This window comes from Aphidius gifuensis, linkage group LG6, assembly GCF_014905175.1.
Source record: "Aphidius gifuensis isolate YNYX2018 linkage group LG6, ASM1490517v1, whole genome shotgun sequence".
In the NCBI taxonomy this organism is placed as follows: Eukaryota; Metazoa; Arthropoda; class Insecta; order Hymenoptera; family Braconidae; genus Aphidius; species Aphidius gifuensis.
In genome coordinates this window covers 6,542,590-6,556,184 of record NC_057793.1, presented here as the reverse complement: position 1 = coordinate 6,556,184, position 13,595 = coordinate 6,542,590, and the positions used below count along the sequence as shown (strand labels likewise).

The window sequence follows — 13,595 nt, the reverse complement described above, 5'->3', positions numbered from 1 at the left end:
GAATATTTCGTAATTATTTAAACGAAATTTGAGAGAATAAAAACGACCCAGTTGATTCATTGATTAATCAATGAAATAAAAAGAATTCTTTTCAACAAATTTATTTAAAAGAAAAAAAAAACGCAAAATTTGCAAGATAATTTGGGTAATTACTTTCTTTATTTGTAATTTTTTTTTTTTTTCCTTTTTAATCAAAAGATAAATAGCTTAACGATCAATCTAATCGACATTATTGATAAAAATAGACTTTGAAAATAGAACGATCGTTACAAATGTTGAAAAAAAAAAAAACAACAAAAATTATCCCTCAGCAGTTTAACGTGCATTACACTCACATTTTTACACACAAATTTCAATTTTTTTTATTTTTCTCACCACTGCTTTGATGATTTAAAAAAAAAAAAATAATAAAATTGACCCAAAGATCTTGCAATTAACCGTATAAATTATTCCTTAAATATAATTTTAAAAAAAGTTAAAAAAAAAAAAAAAAAAGGATTTCTCTTGAAACTGAGAGATCATAATAAAATAATTTTATAATTTTTTTTTTTTTTAATAAACTGGAATTATTTATTCATAACTAAAAACACGCGGAAATAAATCAAATGAATATTAAATATATTCATAACTCTAGATAAGTTTTTAATATAAAAAAAAAAAAATAAAAAAAAAATTTTAAAACAATTGACATTCTGTGTTTTTGTTTTTAAATTATATTTTGTTTTCACGGTAAAAAATGATGAAAATTATTATAACTATTACGCAATCATCATAATAAATTAATTACCAAAAATTAATTTATTCTGAATGACAATGAATTATTTATTTCGGTTTTATCAAACGTTCCTTTTTGCCTATTAATTTTCTTTTTTTTTTTATTTTTTAATTATTTATTTATAAACTATATATATATATATCACTCCTGTCCTTGATTGTTTACTTATTTTTATTATTTTCATTCCATTCAATACACTCTTTTTAATCTAAAAATCACTCGCGCAATTTTCATTAAAAATTTTTATTTTCATTTATTTTTTCAAACTTTATCTATCGACATTTGTAAAATTATTTTACTTGTCAAAAAAAGTTTAATATTTCCACGTGTTTTTAAATTAATTTTTTGTTTTTTTTTTTTTTTCAAATGTTATTATTATTATTTTATTTTCTTATTTTTAACAAAACTAAATATTTGATAATTATGCTGGTTTTTGCGAGCCTTTTTTGCCAATGAGCGATTTGTGAATATGTGGAATAACACCTGTAAAATTAAATAACAAAAATAGTATAAATATTTATTGTATTTTTGTATTTCTAAAATTAATATTGATGAATAATTACCTCCTCCAGCAATTGTTGCTTTGATAAGACTGTCCAATTCTTCGTCACCACGAATAGCAAGTTGCAAATGTCTAGGTGTGATACGTTTGACTTTCAAATCTTTTGATGCATTACCCGCCAATTCAAGAACCTACATAATTATAAACATTGAATATCAATAATTTTGTATTAAAAAAAAAAAAATTTGATATTTAAATTGAGATAAATAAAAGGCGGGAAAGTCAGCCATATTGGCAGCGTCAGTGACGCCACTCAACGCGTCTTTTTTACTCTAAATAAATTTTTTTTTTTTTTTGCAATCTAACGCTTTGTATAATTACAACAACATGTTTTTATAATTATATAATTTATATTATCATAAATTAAATGAATAATATTTGAAAAAAATAAATTACCTCAGCTGTAAGATATTCCAAAATAGCGGCACTGTAAACTGCTGCTGTTGCTCCAACTCTTCCATGACTTGTTGTTCTGTTTTTCAAGTGTCTGTGAATACGACCAACTGGGAACTAAAATTTAAAAATAAATAAATAAACAAACATTAATAACCAATTACCAAATAAACAAAAAATTAAGTTAAAAATTCGAAAAAAAATAATAAACAACTCAAAAGATCAATGTTTGTTGTAATGATAGTAAAATATAAAAAAAAAAAAAATGATGTTACATTCAAAAAACATTTTAACAACCAAGCGTCATCATCAGCAGCTCCAAAAAATTCTTATAACCGTATTGAACGAATATTTTTATGAATATAATAAAATTAAATTCAATATCATTAATTTTGTTTTTTTAAAAAAAAAAACTTGAATGTCATTTTTTACTCATTTATAAATTAATCATTCATCATTATTATTATTATTATATTTTTAAATTTATGTTTGTTTACGGAAATAGCCTTGATTATTATTATTATTTATTATTTTCATTATTATTATTAAATTTGGTAGTTATCGACAGTTCTCTGCGCAAAGTTTCTGTACACAGAATAGATATTGAACGGTTGTATTTAACGACGGTTCATTAAAATAATATATTTCATCATCCAATTTACATTGACTCTTCTTTGTCTCTTGTTTATCATTATTAAAATATTATTTATTATTTTTTCAAGTCAACAATGACACACAAACACACTCACTAGCATAAAATTTTAACGTAAATATTTACTCAAAAAAAAAAAAAAAAAATCGTCAAAATGTTTATACCCTCTTAACAATGCCCAAGATAATTAATAAATTTTAAATTTAATAAATTAAAAAGTATCATAATAAATACATTATTATTATTTATAAAATAATAATAACTCATATATATTATTTTTATTTTTTATAATAAAAAAATGAGTCAACATTCAAGCATCAAAAAAATTCATCGCTATAATTATCAAATTTCATGAATAAAAAGATGATTAAAAAAATTAAATATAAATAAATAATATATTAGCATTTTGTAATAATTAAAAAAATTATAATAATATATTAATAATGACTATTTAATTAATAATAATAAAAATAATAAAATATTTTTTCGCGCCATTGTCGTTATGCAGCGTTGCCATATTTATTATTGTCGAAAAAAAAAAAAATGAATAAAAAAAAAAAAAGGAAAAAAAAAAACAAAATAATAATAATAACTTGAATTTTATGAATATTTAAATAAACCCTACTAGCTAAATAATTTAGAAAAAAAAAAAATAATAATATTTGATTGAATCAACGTGTTTTTTTTTTAAATAAAAATAAAATAAAAAATAAAAATAATATGGGCGTAAAAATGGATGAAACTGACCTGCAAGCCGGCCCTCGCTGAACGTGAAACCGCCTTTGCTTTTGCTTTGCCAGAATCCTTGCCTGTCTTGCCGCCAGCCTGTATTAATTTAATCACACACAAAAATCACCATTAGACCAATGAAACTTTGTCAGTATAATTATAAAACAATAATAATTACAATATTATTATTATTTATAATTAATAATTAATAATGTTGTAATAAACTCGCGTTTACTTACCATTGTAAAAAATTTATTTTATTTTATTCGTTGAAAAACGTATGTGAATGTTAAATTTATATATGTATATACACACGATGTATATATAGGTATAATAATGTGAGGTTAACAAGAGGGAACAACGAACCACACGCCAATGTGCACTGTAAACTTCCACCGAACGACGCCGTATGCTTTGGGAGAGAGAGAAAATGTGTGTGTCGTGTAGAGCAGTGTAGAGAGAAACATGAAGAAACAATTTTATTTTATCAAGCTTCTATAAAATTACGTTGATCCCGCCAAATACCAGTGGCGCTGATGTTGGGAAAATTGCTCCCGCGATATTAATCACGTGATGCGATTTCAACCAATCACAGTTGAGGATTAGGGGAATTGAAAAAATACTAACCTGTATTCATGAAAGTGGAAGGGGAAAATGTTTTGTTGGTGATTATTCAACGCAATTCAACGAGAGGGGGAATATTTTAGGAGTTTTTGCATTTGCGCATACACATGCGCAATTTTCTTCTTTTCTTTTCTCTTTTTTTTAATTGTTTTTTTTTTTTTTTGTTTTCCCGTTGAGCTCGATATTCAAACGGTCACCCGGGCAAAGTTTTATGTATTTTTTATTTTTTTTTTTTTTATTATAAATTTTATATTGAGCGAATATTTTTAATTGGGGGATTTATTATTTTTTTTTGATGATTTTTTCAGTTTTTTTTTTTTTTTGTAATTTGTATAGATTTTTTGGTAATTAATAAAGACTAGAATTTTATTTTTTTCTTTTGTCAAGTAAAGGTTTTAATTAATTTTAGCAAAAAATTTTTGATTAAGATTTAAAACTAATTTATTTTTTATGGGGAAAAAATTCAAGATTAGTTCAAATTTATGTCTGTCTTCTTCATTTAAAAAAAATAAAAAATTAACAAACAAATTAAGATCCCTGAAATTTTTTTTGATAAAAAAAAATGATTGAACTTTTTTTTTAAATTTAAATCAAATTTACTAATTAAGTTTTTAATTTAAAAAACAACAAGCTATTAAATTGACAAAAAAAAAAAAAAAAAGATAATAAAATAAACATACACTTACACTTGGTAAAAAGATCAGAGCTCTACTTTGCAAATGAGATCATTCATATTGATACTGATACAGAGAAATATATGTATATAAACTATAAAGCTTTTGATTTTTCAAGCAAATCAAGAAGCAGACTTACTGGGCAATGCCAGTTAATACGCGTCCACCAAACAATTCGCATCGAAATATTAAAAAAAAAAAATAAATCCATCACGTTCCAGAAGGAAAGAGTATAAATAAATTTACAATTTAAGAAAAAAAGGGTACGTAGCAATACCTTCCATACAATATCATAAATTAAAACTAAAAAAAATTACAAAAATACAAAAATAAAATTTTCCTTTTGTAAAACTAAAATTCAAAAAATTATAAAAAATAAGATATTAATAACAATGGTAAAATTCAGACTTTATTTTTGAATTTAAAAATTTATAAATTATATTTTATAACAATTTTAATTAAAATTTTAAATTTTAAAAAACAAAAAAATTAAATTTAAAAAAACAAACAATTAAATTACATGAAAAATATTTATAATAATTATTTAAATAACATATAGATATTGACAATTTTAATATTAAAAAATAATCTTTAAATAAAAATAATAAAATTCAATAGAATAGATAATTTGAAAAAATAACATTCAATTTATTGTGTCCCATTAAATTTTGATAGACGTTTAAAAATTGAGGACACATAAAAGACGAAAATTGACATAACATAAAAATATATATATGACATACATTAATAAACATTAAAAAAATAAAATGATAAATTATTATAGAGATAAAATATATATATAAAAAAATAATGATAATTTATAATCAGTAAATAAATCCATTTATGCTGAAAAATAAAATGAAAAATTAAGAAAATTGGATAAAATTATAAAAAATGTAGAGTCAAGTGATCGCACAACTGCCCTGAGATGTTTGTTAACAATTTGTAACAATATTACTCCGCATCATCATCATCATCATCACCATCATCATCACCACCACCAACTTCTGGAGATTTGGCCTCTTTATTTCGTTGTATTTTTTTAAAATAAACTTGTCTCGTTTTTTGTATACGCCTTGGTGCTGTTCTGCGGTCGCGCTACAGAATAAATTGTGTAGGTTGATATGAAAAGAAAAATAATAATAAAAAAATATTAACACAGTATTCATACGCTGACTTTGGCAAATATGAAAATTATATTCAAATTATCCAACAAAAAATAAATTGATTCTATTTTTATACAACGAAAAAAAATAATAGCTATATTAGATTTTATTATTAATAATTTAATTTAATTATTTTTTTTTTTCAACAGATATTATTGCAATGCGGTCGTTGCTGCAATTGATGATGATTATTGGCCTTATTGGGTCAATTTTAATCACCGAAGGATATGCTGAAGTAATTATTTTTAATTAATTAATATTATGATGATTTTTTATTCCTAAATTTATTAATTAAATTGTTCATAATTAGCGTCGACGTAATAAACAACGTCGTAGAACAACAACAACAGAAGTAGCATATGAAAAAGATATGAATATACTTGGTGATGAGGAGCTAAATGATGAAGCTGCTGCAAGTTCATCTGAAGAAAATGATTCTGTTTTACGAATGGATCCATGTATGGACAAGCATTGTGGTGCTGGTAAAATTTGCAAGGTATAATATTTATGTTATGAATTGATAAATCATTTGATAAATAATGTAATTAATATTTAAAATTAATGATTAATTAATCAGACAAATGGAGCTGGTAATGCTGGATGTGTTTGTATTGATAATTGTAATGAAGAATCAGATCCACGTCGTAAAGTTTGTACAAATCACAATGTAACATTTGGCAGTGATTGTGAAGTTTATCAGGCAAGATGTTTTTGTGATAGTGGTGATTCAAGATGTCGTAGTCCAGAATTTCAACATGTTCATATTGAATATTATGGCGAGTGTCGTCAAATGCCTGTAAGAAATAAAATATATATATTTAACATTCATGACAATTTGATGATTAATATTAATTTATTTTTTATGTTGTTGATAGTCATGTAAAGAAGAAGATTTGATTGATTTTCCAAGACGTATGAGAGATTGGTTGTTCAACATAATGCGTGATTTAGCTGATCGTCATGAATTACCATCTCATTATTTAAAAATGCAACGTGAGGCTGAAACGAATATGACATTACGTTGGACAAATTCAGCAATATGGAAATGGTGTGATCTTGATGGACATCCACATGATCGTACTGTATCACGTCATGAACTATTTCCAATACGTGCACCATTGATGGCACTTGAACATTGCATTGCACCATTTTTAAATAATTGTGATGCTGACAATGATCACAAAATAACACTCAAAGAATGGGGCAAATGTTTACAGCTTGATGAGGTAAATTATTATTTACATAATAATTAATAAATCATTAAACCGCTATATACAAATTAACATAAATGTATCATTGATTTTTTTGGTTTTCAGGATGATCTAGATGACAAGTGTGACGAGTTGGCTGAAGCTGCAAATGCACAATAATTTATTTTATTTATATTGATAGAAATACAATCATCAATATCATCAACATTATATTTTAATGATCTATAAATTATATATATATTAATATATTATCAATACTCAAAAATATATATTTGATTTTTTTTTTATACACAATGTGCTATTTATAATAATATGCAAAATAAATGTTGATAAAAAAAATACAACATATCTATTTTATGGTGTCAATTATTATCAATATTATTATTAATTAATTGTCTATTTAAATTTATTTTATATCAATAAATATAAATTATAATCAAAGTAAATTGTGGTGTATTTTTTTTTTTCAAGATGACCTACGTCATCAGCAGCTCGTTGCCATCTAGCGACAGTTGCATTGAACATCACCATTTTTTTTTTAACAAATGCATATAAAAAAATGCTGTCCACGTGTGCATTTTTTACTTGTACATGAAAATATTTAGCAATTATATCCAGGTGTTGGAAAAAGCACACACACAAAATATATATATTTTCTTTTTTGTTTACACGTGTCAAATTTGTTTTGGTTTCGTATTTGTGGTTGTGAAAAATAAATAAAATAAATAAATATAAACAATATTGTGATTAAATTATTGTTAACAATTGAATAAACTATAGTAAAAAAAAAAAAAAAATAAATAAATGCCTTCAGGAGCTTTGAGTTCAGCGCCATCATCATCAGTCCAACAAAATTGTCAACAACAACTATTGTTTTTTACTCTTTTATAACAATTACTCCAAATTGTCAGTATAGTAAACTTATAAGACATAATTATTAGAATTTTTATTTTGTTTTGAACAAGGAATTAATAACAATGGTTAAATTACGTGAAGGTGTTCGTAAAAATGACGAATTTAGAATAATAAAACAACAAAATAGCAAATTATCAGTCAGAGAAAAATCACGTAAATGGGTTTATGATAATTTTTTATTACATAAAAATAATAATAATAATGAAAAAGTAACTGAATCAATGATTGTAAACTGGGCAGTTGAAGCTAAAAAAATTTTTATGTCACCATCATCACCAATGTACAGTTGTCCACCATCAAAAGATTGGGTTTCGAATTTTAAAGCTCACTACAATATTACTGGTAAACCAAAAGATTTACAAATTAATCAAACTGATAAACAAATAAAACACTCAAAAAGACTTGGTAATTATATAGCAATATTATTTACTTAATAAAATTAATTTTAATAAATAATTAATTTATTTATTTTGACTTTTTCAGATAAAAAAATAAATGAGGTTAAAAACATCCAAGATGTTGATGTTGATAAAAAAGATGTATCAAATTTATGGATTGATAAATTAAATAAAAAAGATCAACAACAATTTTTAAAAGAAAAAAAAAAAGTTGAAGATTCAGTATATAATAAATATATTGAATATAAAAAAACAAATAATAATATTAATATTAATTTAATAATGTTATGGGCAATTGAGGCTAAAAATAGATTATTGTCAAAAAAATTTTTATACTCTGATGAGCCAGTATCATCAGCATGGGTTAAAAAATTCATGGATAATTATGATATCACTGATGAATCATTAAATTTAAATACTTCAAATAACAATAATAACACTAATAATAATGTGGTAATAAATAATTTAAATAAACAAAATGATGGAGTTAAAAAAAATATAAGAAATACAACTGAAGAAGAGCTATCAAGTTTGACCATTAAAAAATATATTCCATATGAATTTAAAAAATTAGTTGTTGATGCAAGACGTAAAAATCCAAATTGGTCAATTGAGACAATAAGAAAAATAACAAATTGCAAATTTATTATTGATTTTAAACAAATTGACAAATGGGAAAGTCAAGTGTCAAATAAATATAAACCACATTTTAAAAAAAGACAAATACATTTGGCTGTTTATAAAAAATGTATTGAACATAAAAATAAAAATATACCAATTAATTTATCAATGCTTGTTGAATGGGCTAGAGATGCTAAAAAAAGTATATTATCTAAATCATCACCACAATATGGAACTCCAATATCAAAAAGTTGGGTATTTAGATTTAGAAAAAGTTTTGGAATAACTGGTTCACCAAATGATCTTCAAATACCCAGTGAAAAAGATTATATCAAAAAATTTAATGATATTCTTAGTAGTGATGGTAATAGTAAAGATGATGATGATGAAGATGATGAAGATGATGATGCTGATGATGATGATGATGAAGAAGGGGAAGACATGGTAGAAGAAACTGATGATAAAAATGCTAATGAAATGAATACTATTTTTAAATCATCAAATGAAAAACCAATATTATCCGGAAGAAAAAAAATTCATCAATGGGTATTTAATAAATGTCTTGAATATAAAAAAAAAAGTTATAAAATTAATTTGTCTTTGTTAAAAAAATGGGCAACAGAAGGTAAAAAAATGTATTTAGAAAAAAATTCATTGTATTATGATACACCAGTATCAGATCATTGGATTAAAAATTTTAAAAAGAAATATAATATAACTGGTAAAGCATCAGATTATAGAATATCAGGTATTCCAAATGATTCGTATAAATATTATAATGAAGATGATGATGATGAACAAGAAGAAGAAGAAGCAGAAGGAGATGATGATGATGATGATGGAGATGAAGAAAAACAAGCAGAAGAAGAAGATGAAGAAAAACAATCAGAAGAAGAAGAAATGGATGATGATGATGATGATGAACATGAAAATTTAAATGACAACAGCAACAGCAATGACGATGATGATGATGATGAAAAAGAAACACAAATGAATCAGTGGATTTATCATAATTGTCTTGTTCATACAAATAATAATTTAAAATTGACAACTGATATAATATTAAAATGGGCAAATGAAGCAAATAAAAAATTCAATAATAATGAAAATATATTACTTGATAAATCATCATTATGGCTTGAACAATTTATGAACTTTTATGACATCAATGGAGAACCATCGGATCTTAAAATATTAAATTATCAAAATAATGATAATTCATTTGGTAAATATTACTTTCTATATGATGTTTTATAATTATAAATTTTATTTAATAATGTTTTTTTATTTTTTACATAGATGAGGATGATGATGTTGATGATATTGATGATATTGATGACTTTATTGAAGCTGATAAAAGTGATATTACTGCTAATGACGTTAATATGGCTACTGAGGAAGTTGGCATGGTTTCTGAGGAAGTTGGCATGGTTGGTAATGAACCTGTTATGATTGCTGATGAAATTGACATGGTTACTGAGGAAGTTATTGACAGTAGCATTGATGCTGATGAAATCAATCAAGTTGATGATAATTATGAAATGAATCAAATTGATGAATATGAAATTGATCAAGTTGATGAATTACAAAATAGTTTATTACATAATACTGTTAATAATAATGAGCCAGTTAATAATGAACCTGAAAAAATTATGGAACAACAAAATGATGGACCTGAAATAAATATTGTTATATCTTGTGTTCGTTCAATTTCAACTGGTGTTGTTTTTTATCCAGGTTTAACAGTTAAATAATAAAACAAGGAAATTTAAAATTAAAAAAATAATTAATCTCTTGATTTTGTTCAAAACAAATCAATTTTTTTTTCTTCTTTTTATCAAGTTACGAATTATAAATACATAAAACTATATAATCATGATGAAATTATTAAAAGTATTATAATATAAAACTTGATGGTTTGCTTAAAAAAAAAAAAATTATTGTCAATAAAATAATATATTTCTTGAATATTTATCTTGTATTTTATTTATTTTCATTTTACAATTGATGGTCTGAATATAGTTTATTCAATAATTATTTTTGTCATTTTATTTGGATAATGATTAACCCATGCTAAATAATATTCTAATTTTTTAAAATAAAATTGATATTTTTTACTCATAAAATTAACACATTTATCATCAATTTTGATTTGCATTTTTTTTGGTAATTGTGAGACTGAATTTGATTGTTCCTTTGATGCTTTTTGTTTGGCTTTCGTGAACATGTCATGTAAGTCTGATAAAGCTGTTAAAATATATAAATTATGTTGTTGTTCACTAGGTCCACTGATGATTTGCTTAAGTGAAGATTCAATCGCTTCTTTGCCTTCGTCAATATCATCATCAGGAAGTAATCCAAGCTAAAATAATATATTTTAAACATTAATAAGTACAATTAATTTATTACTTTGTTAATTCATAATTATATTTACTTCAAGTGCTTTATTGACAACACAATCAACAGCTGTTCTTGAATCGTCAAATACTTTATTGTTTTTTATATTGTCATTTAATTCCAGAAACATGATGACAGCATCATCTGGTGAATTTTGATGTTCACCATTGTAATGAAGTACAGTGCATATGTAAGAACTCAATACGTTCAACAAATTATATGCAACAAGTGGTGATGCTTTCTGAAATAAATTAATTTATTTTTAAGTTGATAAAAATAATAAATTAATAACAGCTTTAGTTACCTCTAATGATTCAATGACTGGTATGTTCATGACAACTGGTAAATTATTATTTAATTTTTTCTCAGTATCATTTGATTCATCAACAACTTCAACAAGTTTTTTTTCATCAACTTTTGTCCACCATGGCTCCCACAATGGCAATATTTTATCTTCTTCTCCATTTTTAATAATAGCTTCGAACTCTTGACGTTCAGATTCTGATAATACAGCCCAAAGTTCATCAGCATTATTTAAATCAATATTTTTTATTCTTTCAGCAAGATCAGGTAGCTAGAATTAAGTATAAAAATTATTTATCATTAGTATATTGCTTAGAAGAATTAAATATAATTATGATATTTTCAATGACCTCGTCATCGTCGTCAGAATCAACATCAGAACCATCATCATTATCTTCACTTCTGTCATCAGGATAAGAACCATCTGATTGATAAACTCTTTTTAATATTTCTTCCATTTTATTTTTATCATTTTGATTAACAGGATTTTTTAATTCTAGCTCAACACATTCTTTGTAAAATTCTTCTGAACAATCCATATGTGAAGTTGATTTATAACAATCAACTGAACAATAACACACTGAGCATCTTGGACATGTATAAATTGCTCGACCATTGTTACATCTGTTAAATTTATTAACAATAAACAATAAACAATTAAAAAAAATTCTAATTTAATTACAATAATGTTACTTACATTTTGCATATATTTATGCTACTTGAGCTATTATTTTCACTCATTGTTATATTAAGTTGTTGCTATATTATTGTAAACAGTAAAGTTGTTATTTGTTATTTGACAATTGACAAGATGTGGTTCCTGTAGTTCCATGTGGACATGTGGTTGATCAACCTCAACAAGTAGTACCAACTCTAAAAAGTACAAACGACCAGATGGCAACACTGCATGTTAATATGTTATTGTTTATATTTGCAATATATAAACACGTGTTTATTATTTATAAAAAATAAACAAATAAATAGTTAAAATACTGCTTTAAATTTATAATAATAGTTCCACTTTTTGTCTTTTAAAATTAGCAAAATAATAAATTAATTATGACTAAATAAATATTACAAAAAATTAAAAACAATTTTAATAGATTTTTATTTAATTATTATTATTGTTGCTCAATTAACAATCCATTTGGCATTTTTTTATATTTATAAACAAGACCTTTTGGTCTTTCATTCCAATATTTAATTTCACATTTATTTAATATCCAATCTGGATCAACTGCTGCTTCTTTGCATCTACTTGCCAAGTTAACATTATTTTTTTTACAAATTAATTTTCTTTTGTTATTAATATTTGGATTATCAATTAATAAATCGTCATTATTATTTGTTAATATTGTTTTTGATTCATTGAATAATTTAACACCAACTGAATCATTGTGCTTTTTAGTTTTTTTCTTTTTTGATTTTTTTTTATTTTCTACATTATTTTCTTCAACTTCAATATCTCTGTAAATAAATTAATAAATAAATTAGATTTTTATTTATATGGTATTTAAATAATTAATTTACCTTTCAAGAATTTCAGATAATTTTTTAGCAACATTTTCTTGATAATTTTTTGTTACTCCAAAATTAACAAAATCATTTTCTGATTGATTTATTCTCAATGAGGCTTTTACTCCATTTTTATCTTTAACAAAAAACAATAATTAAAATAGATTAAATTATTAAATTAACTATAAAATTAATTAGAATAAATAAATAAATACCAGAAGATGATGAAGTTGTTGATTCATTATTTTTATCACACTGTAAAAAAAGAGAACCCATAGATTCTTGAATTGCTTTTTTGGAAAATTTATCTTCAGATGAATCACTATCACTCATTTTAAATTAATCATCAAATATAATTATAAAATTCAAAATATATATCTGTTTTTATTCAATTGATCTATACTTGTCAACAATCTAATGTATTATTTATATTTATTTATTACCATTATTATTATTTTATAAAATTTTTTAATATGGCAAGTTGGCAATACTGTTTAATATTTTCTGATTGGTTGTTGAAGAGTCCTGTGATAAAAAAAAAAATCTTAAAAAAATATAAAAAAATGAAATTAATATTTGATAATATTACATCATCTTCACTGATAAATTTACCCCGTTAATTTTACTCCAAAAAATCATTATCCTATTACATTTAAAAAT

At 23.6% G+C, this 13,595-nt stretch overlaps 5 protein-coding genes across 5 annotated transcripts; 2 read left to right on the top strand and 3 right to left on the bottom strand.

Annotated features, from left to right (window-relative positions):
- Positions 1-49: 49 nt before the first annotated feature.
- Positions 50-3,581, bottom strand: LOC122859118 (histone H2A.V). The gene is made up of 5 exons (XM_044162497.1): positions 3,351-3,581; positions 3,130-3,207; positions 1,734-1,847; positions 1,339-1,468; positions 50-1,258 (listed from the first exon to the last, which is right to left on the bottom strand). Exons 1-5 carry the CDS (start codon positions 3,351-3,353, stop codon positions 1,197-1,199), a joined length of 387 nt encoding a protein of 128 aa, XP_044018432.1. The 5' UTR covers positions 3,354-3,581; the 3' UTR covers positions 50-1,196.
- Positions 3,582-5,351: 1,770 nt separating this feature from the next.
- On the top strand, positions 5,352-7,227 carry LOC122859721 (SPARC; the record flags this gene model as incomplete). The annotated part of the gene is made up of 6 exons (XM_044163405.1): positions 5,352-5,523; positions 5,725-5,810; positions 5,886-6,071; positions 6,153-6,371; positions 6,451-6,801; positions 6,892-7,227. Coding segments are annotated over 6 exons (1,068 nt in total), but the record flags the coding sequence as incomplete, so codon positions are not given.
- A 71-nt stretch (positions 7,228-7,298) lies between these two features.
- LOC122859115 (protein PFC0760c-like) lies at positions 7,299-10,688 on the top strand. The gene is made up of 3 exons (XM_044162495.1): positions 7,299-8,106; positions 8,185-9,945; positions 10,020-10,688. Exons 1-3 carry the CDS (start codon positions 7,764-7,766, stop codon positions 10,472-10,474), a joined length of 2,559 nt encoding a protein of 852 aa, XP_044018430.1. The 5' UTR covers positions 7,299-7,763; the 3' UTR covers positions 10,475-10,688.
- Positions 10,680-12,277, bottom strand: LOC122859116 (zinc finger HIT domain-containing protein 2). The gene is made up of 5 exons (XM_044162496.1): positions 12,118-12,277; positions 11,771-12,044; positions 11,422-11,691; positions 11,155-11,358; positions 10,680-11,082 (listed from the first exon to the last, which is right to left on the bottom strand). The coding sequence occupies exons 1-5, from the start codon at positions 12,159-12,161 to the stop codon at positions 10,744-10,746; spliced, it is 1,131 nt and encodes a 376-aa protein (XP_044018431.1). The 5' UTR covers positions 12,162-12,277; the 3' UTR covers positions 10,680-10,743.
- A 264-nt stretch (positions 12,278-12,541) lies between these two features.
- LOC122859720 (glycosyltransferase-like protein gnt14) lies at positions 12,542-13,344 on the bottom strand. Its single transcript, XM_044163404.1, has 3 exons — positions 13,151-13,344; positions 12,951-13,071; positions 12,542-12,887 (listed from the first exon to the last, which is right to left on the bottom strand). The coding sequence occupies exons 1-3, from the start codon at positions 13,266-13,268 to the stop codon at positions 12,542-12,544; spliced, it is 585 nt and encodes a 194-aa protein (XP_044019339.1). The 5' UTR covers positions 13,269-13,344.
- Positions 13,345-13,595: the final 251 nt, after the last annotated feature.